The sequence below is a fragment of the Panthera onca genome, chromosome B2, assembly GCF_046562875.1.
Source record: "Panthera onca isolate mPanOnc1 chromosome B2, mPanOnc1 haplotype 2, whole genome shotgun sequence".
NCBI lineage: Eukaryota > Metazoa > Chordata > Mammalia > Carnivora > Felidae > Panthera > Panthera onca.
This window is the reverse complement of record NC_138343.1, coordinates 143,577,582-143,597,446: the sequence shown is the minus strand read 5'-3', so window position 1 is coordinate 143,597,446 and position 19,865 is coordinate 143,577,582. Positions and strand designations below refer to the sequence as shown.

The 19,865-nt window shown below is 46.1% G+C and overlaps 2 protein-coding genes across 2 annotated transcripts in view; one reads left to right on the top strand and one right to left on the bottom strand.

Annotated features, from left to right (window-relative positions):
• The window catches only part of PLG (plasminogen), a 43,800-nt gene extending 39,283 nt beyond the window's left edge, over positions 1-4,517 (top strand). Inside the window, exons 18-19 of the mRNA XM_060617041.3 lie at positions 3,317-3,462; positions 4,106-4,517. Coding sequence (XP_060473024.1) covers positions 3,317-3,462; positions 4,106-4,267 — 308 coding nt within the window. The 3' untranslated portion in view covers positions 4,268-4,517. The remainder of the gene's footprint in view (positions 1-3,316; positions 3,463-4,105) is intronic.
• A 598-nt stretch (positions 4,518-5,115) lies between these two features.
• SLC22A3 (solute carrier family 22 member 3) overlaps positions 5,116-19,865 on the bottom strand; it is a 93,374-nt gene continuing 78,624 nt past the window's right edge. The window contains exons 8-11 of the mRNA XM_060617042.3: positions 13,855-13,963; positions 12,984-13,096; positions 9,377-9,476; positions 5,116-6,684 (exon numbers count right to left, since the gene is read on the bottom strand). Of these exons, the coding sequence (XP_060473025.1) occupies positions 6,624-6,684; positions 9,377-9,476; positions 12,984-13,096; positions 13,855-13,963 (383 nt within the window). The 3' untranslated portion in view covers positions 5,116-6,623. The remainder of the gene's footprint in view (positions 6,685-9,376; positions 9,477-12,983; positions 13,097-13,854; positions 13,964-19,865) is intronic.

Genomic DNA, 19,865 nt, shown 5'->3' with positions numbered 1-19,865 from the left:
CCTACATTTGTGAAACCTCACCTCCTGAATGTTGCACGTCCCCTGCTTTCCGTGCTTTGGAGGCTGTGAGCACTGAGAAGTTAAAGGGAAAGCTTCCCAAATGAAGCGTCGCTGTGGATGTGACAGTCTATTCCGTTGTTTTGCATTTAAAAAAATTTAAACATCCCAAACCCCTATGAGTTCAATATTTTTTGTTTCCATTTTGGAAATGAGGGATCTGAGGTTCCGAGAAGGTACAGGGCGGCCCCCTGGGAGCCGCATGCACAAAGGGCGGGCAAGGGGGGTTCTTGAGTCAGAACCCCGACTCCCACCTATCGGCTGCAGGCTCTTCTTGAACCTGTTTCCTCAGCTGGAAAACGGGCTGCAGGGCCACGGTGGGGGAAACGATGAGAGGGGTGCACGGAGCACTGAGCACGGCCACCATCCACAATTTTCTAACTGCCATCCTGTGCTAGGTTCCTCCATCTACCCTGGCCTCGCCCTCAGGTCGAGTGGGAAGACGATTCTCCGTATACTCAGTGAACCAGGAGGAGTCACAAAACAGAAGTCAGGCCTGTTTACCACTTTTCTTATGTCAGGAGTGACGTTAGATCAGTGTCCTCGGCTTCTCGGCGTGAAGTCAAAACTCTCCCGTTCTCCCTTTCAGTCTCCGGACTTTCCCTGACTTGCTATTTCAAAGCAAGGGAAGCATTCAGGCAAGGGGCTCGTTCCGGTTAGTCCTTCATCAGCAGAGTGCTTCTGGGGCTGCTGCCTCTTCCTCCCCACAGCCCCTATCAGGGCGCCCCTATCTAGGACACCTCCAGCCTCCCGGCCCTCAGCAATGCCATCTCTACTGTGGCCACACGATGGCAGCACTTCTGCACAGACCACACCAATTCCCCCGCCAGCTAGTGGTGGATTTTGTCACCAGCCTCTGGACGGGTCTTGCTCAGAAAGCAGACACAAGGGCAAGACACTTGAATAAATCAATTTGCAGCAGGGTATTTGAGAGGGCTGGTCCCTCCCCACGAGTACTCAACTCAAGTAGTGCACCCCACCCGATGCCTCCTCGGGCCCTTCTTCCGCGGTGGCTCTGCCCAGCCAGAGCTGGGTCAAGCCTCTCCTTCCCAGATGGCGGTCCCCGTCCACGCTCCTGTCAACTCCAGATCCAGCGTAGGTATTCCAAACTCGACACGACCGTCCAAGTTTATTCAGAGTCTTTGGAGAAGGAGTAGCACCCCATCTCCTGGCTGTTCCATGCTAGCAACGCTTTTTTGCGAGACATGTGAAAGCCGGGCTTGCAAGATTCGAAAACTGGATTATTTCTGAAAACACATGCCCGGGTGTGTCTATCTGGAAAAGCGGCGTTTCCTCTGGCTGTTTTGCAAATGTTCCACTTCAATTTGCCAGAGTAGAAAAAAAAAAAGCAGTTTTTTTTACAAAAGAAATACGAGTAAGACAAGCACATGGGAGAATATTTACTCTTCCTAACTGGAAAAGAAGTGAAAACTAGGAAACAAACCAGGACAATTTTCAACTATTATATTAGCAAATATTTTAAAAAATATTAAATACTCAGAAGTGTAGGGTGAAGTGCCCTTTTGTTCTGGTGAAATCGTGTCCTGTCATACACTTTTAGAAAATAATTTGGCAACGTTAACTGGGAGCCATAAACACATGTATATAATTTCTGGGAACCAGGGTAAGAAAATATTAAGGAATATAAATAAAATGCGTGAACAAAGATGTGGACAGTTGGAAACCACTGTAGGAGCCCAGAAACACGGGTGTGAAGAATTTGGGCAATGATGTCACAGACCCAACTTCAAATCCCAGTTCCTCCGCTGACTTGCTGGGTGATCTTGGGCAACCTACACACCCTCTCCCAGCCTCAGTTTCCTTCACTGTGCAATAGGATTGACAGAAGTGCCTATTTCGTGTGACTATGGTAAGGATTAAATGAGAGACACCACCGAACGAGCCTGTGCCTGAAAAAGTTTATTCCGGTAAAAGGCGGCCATTTTTTTTTTATATCGTGGTAAAGTATATATGACATAAAGTTCACTATTTTAATTATTTTTTTTTTAATTTTTTTTTGAACGTTTTTTATTTATTTTTGGGACAGAGAGAGACAGAGCATGAACGGGGGAGGGGCAGAGAGAGAGGGAGACACAGAATTGGAAACAGGCTCCAGGCTCCGAGCCATCAGCCCAGAGCCCGACGCGGGGCTCGAACTCACGGACCACGAGGTCGTGACCTGGCTGAATTCGGACGCTTAACCGACTGCGCCACCCAGGCGCCCCACTATTTTAATTATTTTGAAGAGTACGACTCAGTAGCACTTAGTACATTCGCAATGCTGTGCAACCACGACTGCTATTTCCGGAACACTTTCCTCACCTTAAAAGGAAACCGCCCACCCATGAAGCAGTCACCCCCATCGAGATATTAACTACGGGCACCCGGATGGCTCATTGACCATCAGACTCCGGGTTTTGGCTCAGGTCATGATCTCACGGTTGTGAGATCCAGCCTCACATTTGGCTTCTCGCAGAACGTGGAGCCTGGTTAAGATTCCCTCTCCCTCTCCCTCTGCCCCTCCCCTGTTCGTGTGTGCTCTCGCTCGCTCTCTCTCTCTCAAAAAAAAACCACAACCCACTAATTACAAAGATCGTAGTATCCAAAAAAAAGCCCTTATTATATAAGATTGTGTGAAATCAACCAGGGTATAAAGTCGTGCAATATGATATAAGTGGTAAAAAAGAAACAAGCATCTAAAAAAGACTGAAAGTGAATATATGATATAGTAGCACCTGTATTTCTCAATCTCTCTTTACATGTTAAAAAAGATTTCTTTAGAGTTAAAAAAAGAACCAAAGAAACATAACACGAGCCCCAAAACACCACAAAGAAACCCAGATTTTTAAACCCAGGTCTTGGGAACATGAAATCATATATAATATTTATACCTTTAAGGGGTAGAAAGAGAAGAATTCCAGTAGTATTAGGAACTGACTTAATTTTTATTTTGAGAGAGAGGATGTGAGCAGAGGAGGGGCAGGGAGAGAGGGGGACACAGAATCCGAAGCAGCTCCAGGCTCTGAGCTGTGGGCACAGAGCCCGACGTGGGGCTCGAACTCACGAACCGCGAGATCATGACCTGAGTGGAAGTCGGACGCCTAACCCACTGGGCCACCCAGGCGCCCGGGGAACTGACTTCTTTATACAACCTCACGGTCAAACAAGAGACCTGTCACTGTTGCTCGGTTGTGCCAGAAGTTTCCTTGGGGGCATATTTGGGATCTGGTAGCCATTTCCTTAATCTTTTTAAACACAGGGACCTTTGGCGCCGGTCTCCTCAAGGAAGCCCAGCTACCGGTGATCGAAAACAAGGTGTGCAATCGCTACGAGTATCTCAACGGAAGAGTCAAATCCACAGAGCTTTGTGCTGGGAATCTGGCCGGAGGCACCGACAGTTGTCAGGTGAGGACAAAGTCCAATCTTCCGCCGTCCTGCGTCGGCCTCTTAGATGCCTCTGCCCCCCAGTGGCAAATCCAGGAAGCCTTTGTCCATTGAAGGCCACGTCCACGTGCTACCCAGAAACATTTCAGGTCTGGCCCTGAATGCGGACTGAGGTCATCTGAGGGGATTTCTTGGGCCCTGAGTGCCAGATGGGTTGTAAGGGAGTCGTTAGGTATCATCACTGCCAGAGCCCCACACACCTGGGGACCGTGTTGGAGCACGGGACTCGGGTGGTGGCCTTGCTAGCAGGGAAGCAAGGGAGGGTATGGGGAAAAGACCAACTGTGCCCCCTTTGCAATTACTCTGGGCTTTACTCTGCCGAAGGGAAACCCCAAGGCACGAAGGGATGAGTCCACTCTTCACAAGGGACTTCTCCCCCAGGAACACCAAACGGTGTGGTTTTGCTAAATGTACCCTGTTAAGTACCGAAGCACTTCAGCCCTCGTTGGGTACTGAAGCTACTCAAGTAACACATTAATAAGTTTCTAATTGCAAAAGAATGTTCAAGTGCTGGGAAAACATACATTTGGGTAACAGGGGTGACATCCCATAATAAAAGGGTGCCGGTTTCATCCTCTCGTGGTTCTTTTCTCTCTCTGCCCAGGGTGACAGCGGAGGGCCTCTGGTCTGCTTCGAGAAGGACAAGTACATTTTACAAGGAGTCACTTCTTGGGGTCTTGGCTGTGCCCGCCCCAATAAGCCCGGTGTCTATGTTCGTGTTTCAAGGTTTGTTCCTTGGATTGAAGGGATAATGAGAAACAATTAATTGGATGGGAGACAGAGCGAGGCGTCAGCACATCTAGAAGCTGGACCGCGGGTGGGGAATTGAGCACGCTCAGAAATGATTGACAGTAATCAGACCAACACACTGTACTTACACCACCCGCTGCTAAACCTCAACATTTTTTAGTATTATCGTGGATAAATTGTTCCTGTCCGTGGACTGCTGGATTCTGTAATAAAAAAAGTAACACATTTATAACATTTGTTGAAAATAAACTCTGTACTTCCTTTAACTTTTTTGAGCTTCATTGTTTTCTTGTTCTTCGTTTATCCTACCCATTTTAAATAGTGTGACTGCCGCACTTAGGTGATCTCTCTCTTTCTCATAAGGAGTCGTTGCGTAAAGGACAAAGAAGCCTGTAAGATCATAGAGAAGAGAGCAGAGAAGTCCTAGTAAGCCGCCCATATGTTTATCATGTCTATAAAAGACGGTTTGACACACGTCTTTATTTCTGGCACCGCGATGGATGTTTTCAAAGCTGCAGCATGTATGGGGAGTCATGAGAACAAATTCTATTCTTGGGGATGAAATCTGTTACTGACAACTTGACGTTAGCTGAGCACAGCGGACACCGGGCGGAGACTTGTGCACGGTGAAGGGAACCGGGCAATGGCAGTGTAATACAATACAATACAGGCTCCGTAGGGAGCCTGCGTGCTATTCTGGGTTACATTTGAATCTAGGAATGGTACCAAGATCCACGACCGCAGACTGAAGGTAGAGCACTTAATTTCCATCGCTAATTGTCTGCCCAGACAGCCTGTCCTGTCACGCGGGAACGGTGTTTTCCGGTGACGCGTGTGAAAAGGAAGACCGAGAACAAACCTTGATTGTTCTTGACAATTAAACACTTTTTTATTGTGACCGGAACCAAAACAGCAACCCAAGATGCAATTCGAAGGTGAGAGTATCGAGGCAGGAATAGTCATCTTCCAGCATAGAGAAGCGCGAAAACAGCGAAACTGCGAGTGTGGACGAGTACAGGGTGACGGCAGCATGAAGTCCCCAAAGAGCAGTGTTTATTTCACGGGAAAATAAAACATTCATATTCAGTCCTGTTGTGCTGGAGGATTACAAAACTTATTTTACAATTAGCCCACACCCCGTACCTATTGTCATGTGTTCACAGAGAATTGTCTTCTTCGTTGGCAAGATTCTCCTCGGTGCTCGTTTTGTCTGTCCACACAAAATAACTCATGAAAAACTTCTGCATAAGATACATACTGAATCGGAAATACCACGAATATAACATACGAAGCAGAACAGCAGGAAAAGGTAACAGATATGTATTTAAGCTCCGCATTTCAAAAGTCTCAGTAACAAAAAAAGAAAGATCAAATCCCTTATTAGTGTCTATGACATCACTTCTAAAGCTTCTCCCAATTCTTTTAAACATGGATATAAATTGACCTTACTTTTAAATTAAAATGTAAGCTGCTTCCCAAGACAGGTTAAACGTGTCCAGGTTGAATGAGAACAGTCCATGGTTTTCACCCTTCACCATGGGCGGCATCGTAGAACTGGACTCACAAGATATAAGATAAATATCCCTTCAAGATTAAAATCTTAAGACCCATGAAGTCGGAATCCATGGATTTTGCTCAATACTGAACTGAGTACGGGGCTCTATCTTCTGAGGCCCAAATCTGATTTAAGAAAACAATAGGGTCAAATCCTCAAATTGTACAGCAGATTTGTTCATGATCACGGAACAAGGCCCGAGCACGCCCGCGGGCCCAGATGCTACAGTGGCTTCCACTGGGCAAAACAAGAAGAGAAAGGAAAGCCTCAGTACCACGTGGCCCAGGGGCCTCAGATTCAGTCTCTTCACAGGCAGGATCTCCAAACCTTCATCCTCCCTGGAATCTTCAGAACGCTCAGCTCGGAGCTTTCATTCGTCGATCAGATTTGATGAACCCACTCTGGACACTTTTCCCCGATCCCTGGTTTGCACGTCCTTCATCTTTGATGGAGCAAGCAGTCGTGAGAACTTGGTGAAGGTTTCTCTCGTCCCTCTATAACTGGGTCAGACCCGCTGCCCCAACTTTAGACAAAAACTGGGGCGGGGGACGCTGTATGTGCAACAGGCTCTTTGCTGAACCAGCCGCATACTCTGTGCGCCCAGAAAGTTCCCGAGCGCCGTAAATCCTAATTCATCCGACATCATATAAAAATACCCTGGGCAGTTTGAATGTCTTTGTACAGCATGACGAACGCTTGGAGCCGCGCGGCATAATGTGGCTAAAACGGACAACACGCACGTGTGTGCAAGGCACATCGGTTCCTTGAGAGACATCGACCTAGAGAGCCCCTTCCTTCTGTCTTTGGCAGGGGGGCGTCAAAGGTGCGAGCTGCAAACTTGGGTTTTCTTTCTCCTGCCACATTTGTAGGAATATGGACTAACAAAACAAGGAGAGAAGAGAAAGTCCTTATGAACTATTATACAACAAGCTACAACAAAGTTTTCTTGCTCAACATTATAGTTGGTTTTGATCAAACACACGGACGTGTAACATCGCATAAAAGCCCAATTCAAAGGTGACAAAAAAACTGTCACCAGGCTCATTTTTTAAAACCTGCTTTCAGACCCTAGGCAGGGTTAATCTGCATGTAAGTTCTTTATGTGACAGGACTAGGACGCCACCCACCCTGACCTGGTGCCTGAACTCGGATACAAACCAAGCAATTGTCTAGAAAGACACAGTTAGCAAAATGTTTCTCTCTTTTGGATAAAGCGGGGCCTTACGATGGTATCAGGCTCAAGAGGATTTCACACAGTTTAACACCTTTTATAAATTTCTTAATTTTGATTTGCAAAATGGCAGTATCTCAAAGAGAATCTTCGACCTCACTCCAAATTTCAGGTATCATTGCTCTAAGGGTGAAAAATAGGTGGAGCTTTTGGGTGAGAAGTAAGTCATTACCGTCGCTTCATTTCCAAACAAGTGTAAGAATCTGTTTGGATTACTTCCCGAGGCAAATGCCCACCTGTTCTCTGACTGTTATAAGTCAGTTACCGCGATATGAGCTGATGGTTTTATTTTACACACACTGATGAGCTTTCCTTAGGAAAGTTCTGAGATGACGAATCAATCTTCTGTTTCAAAATAGCATCAAGAAACAGGGCGATAAAATCCAATGAAATCATTGTGTAAGTTGTAGAGGTTTGGTAACATGCTCAGGAGACACTTCGCAATGGTTGCTGACCTGAGCCAAAGTCCGACGCTTAACCGACTGAGCCACCCAGGTGCCCCAAAGCTGTGAACCTTTCTAAGCATAGATTTCCTAGTACTGAAATGAGTGAGGATAAGAACTGGAATTGCATAAAATCATTTTGAGTATTAAATGAAATGGCATGTGTGAAACCATCCGTCACACTGGTACTTAAAAAATGCCGCCTTCTAATCTCTTCCTAATCTACAAGTGAGGAAAAGAACTGCCATGAGGTTATTAACACTTCAGTCTTCTTATAAATATTTTTGATGCAAATTTTTTTTTTAAGTTGAGAGAGCCACATACTTAATTTCCAGGCCGTTATTTAGAAGACTGGTTTTCTTTTAAAAATCAGCAGTTAAATTGTTTTTTAACTATGCAAATAATACAAGGCCATGTGTTGTAATGAGAAAATTAATCAAATAATACAAAAGTCTACAGAGTGTATGGGGCTCCTGGGTGGCTCAGTCAGTTGGGCGTCTGACTTTGGCTCAGGTCATGATCTCACAGTTTGTGAGTTCGAGCCCTGCGTCGGGCTCTGTGCTGACAGCTCGGAGCCCGGAGCCCGCTTCGGATTCTGTGTCTCCCTCTCTCTCTGCCCCTCCCCCACTTGTGCTCTGTCTCTATTTGTCCTCAAAAATAAATAAAACATGTAAAAACAAAAGTCTACAGAGTGTAAAAGTGAAGTCTTCTTCCCAATTCATTGCTATCCCAAGAGGGTCTACATTACTATATTAGATCTTTTATTCTAATATTTTACTAATTTACGAATTAGTAAATTACTAATGTAATTAGTAATTTACTAATTAGTAATTTTACTAATTTACTAATATTTTACTATTCTAATATTTTACTCTAATATTTCATATCCTCTCTTCCTCTTTTTATTATGAAACATTTCCAGCAGAGGAAATTAGAAAGAATTTGTGTAGTGTGAATTTTTCTTGATATAACTCTTCATGTTTGTGTATCGGTTAGATACTTGCCCTACACACCAGTTAGACAGCCTTCTTCAAAACTTAATCTCTCTTTCTCCTTCTCCATCTTCTATTGATCTATTTTTATCCATCCACCCATCCATCCATCCATCCATCCATTATCTCTTTCTCTCTCTTTCCATCTTCTGTCTTCTCATCTAGCTCCAGAGAGAATTCGCTATTGGTTTTATTTTTTAATAAATACTGAAACAGGGGCGCCTGGGTGGCTCAGTCGGTTAAGCGGCCGACTTCGGCTCAGGTCATGATCTCACAGTCCGTGAGTTCGAGCCCCACGTCAGGCTCTGTGCTGACAGCTCGGAGCCCGGAGCCTGTTTCGGATTCTGTGTCTCCCTCTCTCTGACCCTCCCCCGTTCATGCTCTGTCTCTCTCTGTCTCAAAAATAAATAAACGTTAAAAAAATTAAAAAAAAAAATAATAAATACTGAAACACATTGTTCAGCAACTTTTCACTTTGTAATCAATCTTGAAGATCTTACTGTGTCATTCCACACAGATATATCTCAATTCTTTTCATCTCTATATAGTAAGCCATACCATGAATATATTATCATTCTCACGATCAGTTTCCTACTGATGCACATTTATTTCTGCTTTGCCAAATGACCCATTCTCTTCCTTTAGATTTTTTTTTCTGAGTTTTAACACCTTAGCAATGTTTCCCTCTTCATAACCACATCTTAAAAATAATATACATTCTTTCAGAGTTTTGCTTTTTTTTATATTAATCTTCCAAATCAACTTTGAATCTTCTGCTTAGGACGTGAGATGACAGATTGGTATTATTTCCCCCTATGAGAGTTCAATTTTCTCCACACCCTTTTTTCCCTTAGTAGTTTGAAACGCTGCTTTTATTTAAGGTGCACTGAATTTCATACGATACCTGCCAAGTTTTTCTACATCGTCCACTGTTTCTGGCAAGGCGATACCCTTGGTTTCAGGCAACAGCATCACGAGCCCGCCGCAGACAGATGCCAGGATACCTACGGAATAAAGAAAGGCGACAGCACACGAGGAACGCACAGCTGGCCCATGGCCTCCCTCCCTGCTCACCCTGGAGCTTAACCTTAACCAGCTAACCAACTAACCTCAACCAGCCCTTACTGGCAGCAGCCCTCTGGTTACCCACCCAGCTCTCCGGTTCTCTTTTGCCACCCTTCGAAACGTTCTCTTCCTTCCTTGGACCCTGCGCGGTCCCACCGTCCCGGGACTCTTGCAAACACCTGTTCATTCGCTCACTTCACTGTTACTTACCGGGCGCCTAAGTGAGAGAGAAGACCTCACCTCCTGCTTCTCACAGGACTCCTCTCAGCTTCCTTTTACCCACCAAGCGCTTTACCGGTTCCTCTCCCCCCCCTTCCCTACTGGGTCACATTACACGGTTGGACTCGTCCCCACTTCAGCCCAATGGCCATCTCTTGGAGTCTTTCTGGGCTTCTCACTGCGCACCGAACCCTCTGGCTCCAGTGTCTGCAACGGGCTGGTGGGGGCACGGACCCTATGCCAGCCTCTCCTCTTTCGGGACCCTTCTCCCAACCTCGTGTCATCCTCCAGTTGCTGTCCCCACCTTTCCTGTTCTTTAGAGCTGAAATTCTTGAAACACCACCCTCCCCTATTTTCCACATCTCTTCACGTCCTATGGATATGCCGGTGAATGTTTAGCAACCAGCCCTCCCGAAAATACAGCGCCGACTTGCAGCATCTGCGAATTTCCGTGGTGTGAGTACCCCCACCGCGGGCATCTCTAGGTCCTGCCACGATATCATGGATCCAGGCGGTGGGAAGGGAGGGGCGGTGACAACGTGTGATGTCGCGTCTCCCCCATAAGGACACGACAGACCAAAGTGGCCCGAAGAACACAGAGAGTAGGGAAATGTACGTGAACTAGGAAGTGATGGGGTTTGAGTAATTATCTCCTCTGTTTTTAATAGATTTGATACAGGGAAGTTTGAACAATGGCTGTGCTAACCCCTGGGCTCAAAAATCCCTGAAAACTTCACAGGTGGCCTTGGCAGGTGGGTGCTGGCTGGCGTCCTGTGCCCCCCCCCCCCACCCCCCCGCCCGCTCTCTGTGGGGTCCGCCCTGCGTGCTCCGGACCCACCTTGCCCACTGGTCGGGCCCCACGGCAGCACCGGCCGCTGGTGAAGCCGCTGCCCTCCCCTGGCCCCGCTTCTCTCTGGCCTCTTCATCCCTCTCGCATCCCTCCTCCTCTCCTTGAGGCCTCCAGGCCCTTTGCCACCCAAGACGCTTTGTCGCTCATCAGGGCTCTGCCTTGCCCGGGCCCCCTCCTTTCCTCTCACCTGGTCCCATTCCTGGGGTGGGGGTCTCAGACCCTCCCATGTCAGTGGTTATCTACACTCAGATGGCCTCCCGATCTCTGTCACCGGGCCACGCTTCTTCTCACGCCCCAAAGGCTACTGGCTTTCTTGCAGGCATTTGCTGCGACCCACACCCAGACAGGTTCCTTGGTGTCCCGTGGGCCAGCTCCTCTGGCATTCACTCAACGAGGGCCTGGCTGTCTCCGCTTTTCCCAGCCTGGAGCTCGGTCTTCCCCCCTCCCTTTGCCTCTGGGGAGCCCCTCCGGGGAGCCCACTCAGTCACCCCTCTTGCCAGTTTTACTTTCTTTTTAAGTTTATTTATCATGAGAGAGAAAGAGAGAGGGAGAGAACACGAGTAGAGGAGGGGCAGAGAGAGAGGGAGAGAGAATCCCAAGCAGGCTCTGTACTGTCAGCACAGAGCCCGATGTGGGGCTTGAACTCACAAACCATGAGATCACGACCTGACCCCAAACCAAGAGTCAGACACATAACCGACTGAGCCACCCAGGTGCCCCCTTGCCAGTTTTACTACTAACGTATTTCTCGAATCTCTGCGCCCAGTGCTCCTGGTGTCATGGCCTTAACCCCCAGCCACCAGGCATGATCCCTTCCCTGAGGAACTGGCTCCCCACCAGCACGGCCTCCCTCCAACCCATTTGCACATCAGAGTCCTGCTTCTAATATGTAAACCTAACACTGTCAATCCCAGCTTAGATCTCCTAGCTTCCAATGCTGTTTGGATAAAGAGCAAACCTTTGCGGGACCAGGACTACCCTTCATGACTGTGATCTGGTCCAGCCTGCCACCCAGCGTCCCCTCCCTTCCCTGCGCCCCCAACCCCCCACATCTGGCATCTGCTTTTGTCTCCCCCGCTTCCCAGACAACAGCTTCACCCTTGGCCGCTAGGCCTTCCACTGCCTGGAGCCCAGGCCCACGCTTCCCACGTAGGTAATTTCTACTCCTCTCTGATCTCAGCTATGCACTCCTCCTTCCTCCTCCACTCCAGCGGGTCAGGTGTCCCTACCCTGTGCTCGCCTGCCCGCGCCCTCTGCTTTCAGTGTTTAGCACACTGTGCTGTGACTGATGGTTTGGAAGGAAGTGTGGCTCTCTCCCCAGCCAGACTCGGCAGGAAGGGGGGACAGGACAGCATCAGGGCCGGCTTTCCCAGCGCTTGGCTGCAAGCCAGGCCCAGACCTTGAACGACTGCCGCCCCACCCCCAGCCCAGACCATTTGGTCTTGGTTGAACAGAGGCACTCTCTGCTTTTTCATGCTGGCCACAGAGTCAACACTGGGCTTGTTCATCAGACCCCATGGAATAATTTGCAGTAATCTTTTCTTGAATTGGGTGCTGTCACGTGGTTAGGAGCTTTCCTGCCCCTAGCTAGTGAGCACTGTTAGGGATTTTGCATTATTCAGGATGTATGTCCCCACGGACTCAATATTTTCATTGCAAGTTAAACTGCTGAGCACAAAGTAGAACACAGTCTCTACCAGGAGTGAGGACGTGGAGGTGGAGGGAAGGTAGGTGGGAAGGGGGCCAGCCTGTGTGCTTTCTTGCTGAAGAGAGTAGAGGCAGGGACGAGACACAGGCAGAAAGGTGAGCACAACACTTGAGAAGCACTGGACTGAATCACCCTAAGCCCCCAGCCCCTATGCCTTGCTTCTGGCCCCTCAGGAGGCCTGCGGAAACTGGAGTTGGAAGTAGGGCATGAACTTGAGAGCCATCGCAGAGCTTACAGTACATGGGCAAGGGGTTCCACGCACAGCCTGCTTCACGTCAGAGCAAACGAAGATACGATATCTAATAGGTATCGAACATTTAAAAATCTAATTAGTTTGTAGGCTTATTCCGAAACAGCCGGAAGGTCCAAATTGGTCCCCTGAAAATTAGTCGTGTGGTCCCCCAATTTCAAGAGTTTTGTAGTACTGGAACGTAACTCAGAACTTAAGCAAAGAAAGCTAATGGCTCATCACGACACTTTTATATAAAATAAATTAAAATCATTTAGGTTTCCCATAGAACTATAATCGGTTTGGCCACTCAAAACTCAAGCAATTGTCATAAAAAAATTGAATGATCTCATTAATAGCAAACCTAGTAATCACTATAGATGAAATACAAAGAATATAGATGAAAGCATTTAGGAATCACGTATGAAAGGAGTTCTTACCAAAGATGATAAGAGGTAGTTCTAACCAAATGGCCGCCAGCCGGAAGAGCAGAAATGGGGCTATGATTCCCCCAAAATCACATAAACCCGAGCAGAGAGAAACTCCGAAGTTTCTGTAGAGTAAAACATTGTTTTAGAGACAAAAATATTTAATGTAGTCAGGATAAGGGAAACGTTCAGATACACAGGCAACAAAGCAATCTTAGTAATATTTTCTGTTTCTGTAGCTTTCGACTTTGAGAACCACGACCTCCTCTCCTATTTCGAAGCACGCCGTTTCCATTCTGCCCCATTTCACATCCGGGCAAACGCCGAGTCACCGGAGAGCGAGGCGGTCTACAGCGCCGGTGGAAATCATTCTCTCACCGGAGGCTCACCGCCCAGCCCACGCCGCAATGCTCAGGGATCACCTCGGCACCCTCACTTGACAGTAAGGAAGGCCCGTGAATACTCCCCCAGGAAAGGAGGCCAACGTGCAGCCCACGCACGCTGTTTCACTCTGTCCTTCCTCAATCACTCACAGCTGCCAGACGTGGAATGTGGTCAGAACAGAGGCCGTAGCCTTTAAACGGGGTGATGCCGACGAGCACAGTTTCGACCCACATCTAAGCAAGTACGCTACCCAGATTTTCTGATCCCACAAAACCACCGCTGTGTATAAAGATACTGATATGAGAAATGTTTCTGTCAAGAGATGCGGAAGGTAGCAATGCAGAAAGCAGCTATAGCTCAAAGTGGATCTTCTTTACTGGCTGCCTCCAGCCCGGGCTAATATATCATCAAGTTAAGAAAACTGTTTCATGGGTTTTAGGTGAAAACATTTGGCTGCAGAATCACTTAGGAGAAACCAGGACATGTAGGTTGGAATTACCGTAATGTTGTTGGGTACAATTCTGAATTTACCAAATAAACAATTTCAAAGGCCATGGTAATCCCTAGTCTTCCCAGGGTAGCCACTGTGGTTCTCAACCACGGTATTCCTGAAAATAGAAAATGTGGAAGGGCAGAGTTAGGGGTTTGCTTTCAATGAAATATCACAAAACAACAAAAGGCATTTGTTTAGTGTTCTCCCAGCCCTAAGTCTTTGCTAATTTTAAGCACAAATGACAGATATCTTCTAATATTGTAGCCAAATTTATTTTTAAGTGTTTATTTATTTTTGAGAGAGAGAGAGAGAGAGAGACAGAGCATGAGCAGGGGAGGGGCAGAGAAAGAGGGAGACACAGAATCCAAAACAGGCTCCAGGCTCTGAGCTGTCAGCCCAGAGCCCGATGCGGGGCTCGAACTCCCGAACTGTGAGACCATGACCTGAGTGGAAGTTGGACGCCTAACCGGCTAAGCCACCCAGGTGCCCCATATTGTAACCAAATTTTAGCAGCAACAACCACCAGGATGATAGCTCATATTTAGTGTGCTAGTTGCCTTTCTGAGCAGGGTTAGATGATGGAAATACAATTCAAGAACCATTTGTTCAGCAGCCACTGTATTGAAAACAGTGTTCCCGGCACTGCCATCCTAGAGGGCCTGTGTGCCCTGGCCTTCTGGAAGGTGGTCTTCACTTGGGCCCTTGAGAACCGTTACCACAGCCTATTGCCCATTTGCCCTCTCTCTGTTCCCACCCCTTAGTGATAACACACAGAACACCTGCTCCAAGCAGGCCAGAAAGAATCTGGATGTGAAGCCAATGTTGCTTTCTAGAGGGTAGCAAAGGCTTGGGGACTGTAACCTTCGGAAGGGAAGATCTATGCCTTGTGTTGTTGGTAGGGTGTATGTTTCTTATTGTCTTCCCCATCCCCAATCTTGCTACTTCCCCAAGAAATCATCTAGAAGAGGCCAGATTCTTAAAAATCAGTTGGTTCATTCATTTAAAAATGAACTGTTCTAGGGGCTGCACTGGTTATATGAGGAAATTCTCCTATCCTCCAAAGTAACTAGGAGAAAAAGCTCAAAGTTCTTCATTAAATGTTTTATTTCTTTTGAGTTTTAAGAGAAGAGGGAGTAAACCATCTTTGCCCTAAAAAGTCAGTGCTCTAAATTTCTTAAGAGTTGCACAAAAACAGACACTCAGATCAATGGAACAGAATAGAGAACCCAGAAATGGACCCACAAATGTATGGCCAACTAATCTTTGACAAAGCAAGAAAGAATATCCAATGGAATAAAGACAGTCTCTTCAGCAAATGGTGCTGCGAAAACTGGACAACGACATGCAGAAAAATGAACCTGAGCCACTTTCCTACACCAGATACAAAGTAAACTCAAAATGGATGAAAGACCTAAACGTAAGACAGGAAGCCATCAAAATCCTCGAGGAGAAAGCAGGAAAAAAACCTCTTCGACCTTGGCCGCAGCAACTTCTTACTCAACCCATCTCCAGAGGCAAGGGAAACAAAAGCAAAAATGAACTATTGGGAACTCAAAAAATAAAAAGCTTCTGCACAGAGAAGGAAACAATCAGTAAAACTTAAAGGCAACTGACGGAATGGGAGAAGATATTTGCAAATGACATATCAGATAAAGGGTCAGTACCTAAAATCTATAAAGAACTTATCAAATTCAACATCCCAAAAAACAAATAATCCAGTGAAGAAATGGGCAAGAGACATGAATAGACACTTCTCCAAAGAAGACATCCAGATGGCCAACCGACACATGAAAAAATGCTCCACATCACTCATCATCAGGGAAATGCAAATCAAAACCACGATGAGATACCACCTGACACCTGTCAGAATGGCTAATGTTAACAACTCAGGCAACAACAGTTGTTGACGAGGATGCGGAGATAGAGGATCTCTTTTGCACTGTTGGTGGGAATGCAAACCGGGGCAGCCACTTTGGAAAACAGTATGGAGGTTCCTCAAAAAATTAAAAATAGAACTACCCTATGACCCAATAATTGCACCACTAGGTATTTATCCAAAGGATACAGGTATGCTGTTTTGAAGGGGCACATGCACCCCCATGTTTATAGCAGCACTATCAACAATAACCAAAGTATGGAAAGAGCCCAAATGTCCATCGATGGATGAATGGATAAAGAAGATGTGGTATATATATATATATATATACACACACACACACACACAATGGAGTATTACTTGGCAATCAAAAAGAATGAAATCTTGCCATCTGCAGCTATGTGGATGGAACTAGAGGGTATTATAAGTGAAATTAATAAGTCAGAGAAAGACAAATATTGTATGACCTCACTCATATGAGGACTTTAAGAGACAAAACAGATGAACATAAGGGAAGGGAAGCAAAAATAATATAAAAACAGGGAGGGGGACAAAACATAAGAGACTCTTAAATATGGAGGACAAATAGAGGGTTACTGGAGGGGGTGTGGGAGGGGGGATGGGCTAAATGGATCAGGGGCACTAAGGAATCTACTCCTGAAATCATTGTTGCACTATATGCTAACTAACTTGGATATAAATTTTAAAAATGTTAAAAAAAGAATGATTAGCAAGATTCACACACACACACACACACACACACACACACACAAAGAGTTGTGTGACTTACGCCATCCGTCCTTAGTGGACATGGGTCTGAGATATGTGACTGATGGACAAGCACGTATCTGTTCTCCCAAGCAAAGCTAAGGACATCCTGACCTCCATCTTTGAAAATGAAATTCTTCCCTTTTATATTCATATTTATTCATGCTCACTCAGTACTAAATGGTCCTCTTGTCTCCTAGAAGGATTAATGCTCATTCCCGAGCACATGATTTTTTTAGTAGAAAAGCAGGTGTGGAGGCGGAGGATGAAAGAAAAGAATTGAGCTTGGTAGATTTACTGGTCTTCTCTACAAGAATAGTCAACGACAACAGCAACAACAACAAAGCTAAAACCGACCAAATAAAACCATTGCCTAGGACGGCAAGCACAGAGAAAGATGGTTTAAGAATCCAGATCACTGCTGGGAGGCTCCGGGTTACTACATTTTGACCGCAAACTGGCCGAGGACGTCCTGGTGTACTTGACGTTTTTCCCAGATGAGGACACCTGTAGCTCTCACGCTAACAGTTACATCAGGGGGTGAGGAGTATCAGGATTGTGCTGATGTGCTGGGCTGCCATGTGCCCTGGCACAGAGCAGTGGTAAACATGTGTTTTATTTAGGCCTTGCCTCTTCATGAAGGCCAGAGAGGGGGACTAGGAAATGCATTCCACCCCAGCCTTCAATGAGCAGGTGGTACAGCGCCAGGGGCCAGGGAACGGAAAGTGGGAGCCCTTGCCCAGATTCCCTGGGTCCCAGCCCGACCGGGCAACCTCTCGCTGTTCTCGGGCTGCAAAGAATGTCGCCGGCTACCGTGGAAATGACTTGATTATCCAGGTTAAATTCTTAAGTTAGAGGGGTTTTTTTCCTACTGAATCAAGACTACTCTACAAGTGAGTCCCGCTGATAACTTTCATGACAATTTAAGTTTACGAGTGAGGCTATCACCGTTTGCCAGAAAGAACCACACGAAACCCAGGAAACCGAACACAACACACACGCACACACACGCAACACGTGGTTAGCTCAGTGAATACAGACAGATAACAAGTCAATTCAGCGGTATGTTGAGAAAATGCTGTCAAGCGGCCACCCTTGGGGAGACATGGTTTCTCCTACATGCTGACTTTACCCCGAAAGACTCTCAGTTCGTTCCGAGCAGCAGAGGCCACTATCTAACCACCCCGAGCTAGAGATTTCGGTGAAACGTGTAATGAAACAGAAGTCCCAAGGGCACTGCACTGTTCGTGAACTTAAAAGTGAAGTGAAAGCGATTTGTCAGGAAGTGTAAATGATGTGTGGATGTTACTGATGCAAACAGAAACGTCTGATCATCCATCGCAGGAATACTCGAAGTTCGTCTCAGAGAGGCAACAGGCACCTTTCAGGAACAGTGACAAGAAAACACACAAGACAACTTAAAAATGAGGAGTGACGCTGGAACTAGGCTCCGTGGAGTCCTGAGAACACAGAGAAAGATGGTCCCTCTGAATAGACGTTTATTTGGTCAAGGGACTGGAGATTACTGAGAATAATGCCTCAATTTTTGAAGAAAGGATATGCAGGATTTTAAATGAACACTATTTTACATCTCTGTACCATCTGCTTGGAGTTCTGAAATAAAACGGTAGTGAAAATTTGTAATAGAGATATGTAAATTAAGATGTATTGGCTTACTCCTCACTTCAAGAGAAATAAAAGGCAGAATTCTCCTTTCAAAAAGACTACTTACCAAAAGGGCTAGGTTTGTACCCATCCTAAACAAACCCAAATGAAAGATGCAGACAGCTACGGATAAAGAAAACCTAGTTCTCAGACTTCAATTAGAGTTCAGAAATTTGGGTCAAAAGCAGAGTGCCTTAAGTGAAGAGACAGCCAGAAAGACTTTCTTTTTCCAGAATGTCATTCTTTAGACCATGAAAAGTTGTGCTCAGTGGAGGCAAAGCCAGTTAAATTGTTCTCTAAGAGATAATTTTAGAGCTGATTCCTCTAAAAGGCTAATCAGCATTCAGTGCAGGGGCCCTCCTCCTGTTCATGACGTCAAGAACGACTGAGAGGAAGAGTCTTTCTAATGTTAATCCAGCAGCCCAAGTAACCAGGTCCAAAACCTCCCTTAAGTAGAAGTTAGGGCTGCCAACTCCAGCGAGGAACCTCTGTTAAAATTTGGTGCTCATAAGGAGCATTGGGGCTTGAACCTATTCTTGTCAATCATGGCTGATGTAGGCTTTTATAAAAGCAGCTGAATCTGTGAATGTACACATCAGATGTGTCCAGAATAAAAGCAATCGTTTTTCAGTCCTGATGAGAACAATTCTAAGGCTGAAATTGGGAAATTATGTCTTCAAAATAAGACGGATCAGACCAGACAGAAAAGTCTATTCTTTGCCTTATAGTTTTCAATTTATGAGTGTTCTCTACAAAATAGCTCCGTTCCCACACATTTAGTTCCTCCAACGTTGGTGTGGACATATGGCTTAGAATGCTTTCTGAGATCGTGCGGGATGCAGCACCCATCAAAATGAGCCCAATCAGTCTGGGGCCAGAGAGAATTTTCCAGGGAAAGATTGTATCACGAAATGATGGGCCACCTGTAAGTCATTAACCTTTCTCCACACCTTCCTAATTTCATATGCAATAAATACTTAATTCCTATTCCATGTGCGATGAGGACAGAAGACTTCGCTCTAGGGAACTAAATCCAAAATGATACAGTGTCAAAAAGGGAAACAACAGTGAGGTCTCCAATGTTCCCCATTCGTCCCCCTTCTAGTTCAATTGTGCATTGTTCACAAGGATAAGAGCTACGTCTATCTTGTTCAGGCTCTGTTCCCACTCCTAATTTAGTGGTGGCAATTAATAGATACTAAATAGGGGCGTCTGGGTGGCTCAGTCGGTTGAGCATCTGGCTTAGGCTCAGGTCATGATCTCACGGTCTGTGAGTTTGAGCCCCGTGTCGGGCTCTGTGCTGACAGCTCGGAGCCTGAAGCCTGCTTTGGATTCTGTGTCTCCCTCTCTCTCTGCCCCTCTGCCACTCATGCTCTGTCTCTCTCTGTCTCAGAAATAAATAAACATTTAAAAAAAAGATACTAAATAGACATGTATTGACCAATATGAGTTATACAGATTCCTCAGCTGTTAGAATGCTTGAATCCAGTGTAGTGGGTTGAATAGTGTCCCCTAGAGTTCATGTCCACCCAGAACCTAGAATGTGACTGTATTTCTATATGGATCTTTGCAGATGACATAAAGAAGAGAGAGTCATACGAGGGTGGAGGTGGACATTGGAATGTGTCAAGCAACACCCAAGATTCCTGGCAACTGCCGGAAATTAGGAGGAGGCAGGGAAGGATTCTCACCCAGAGCCTTCAGAGAG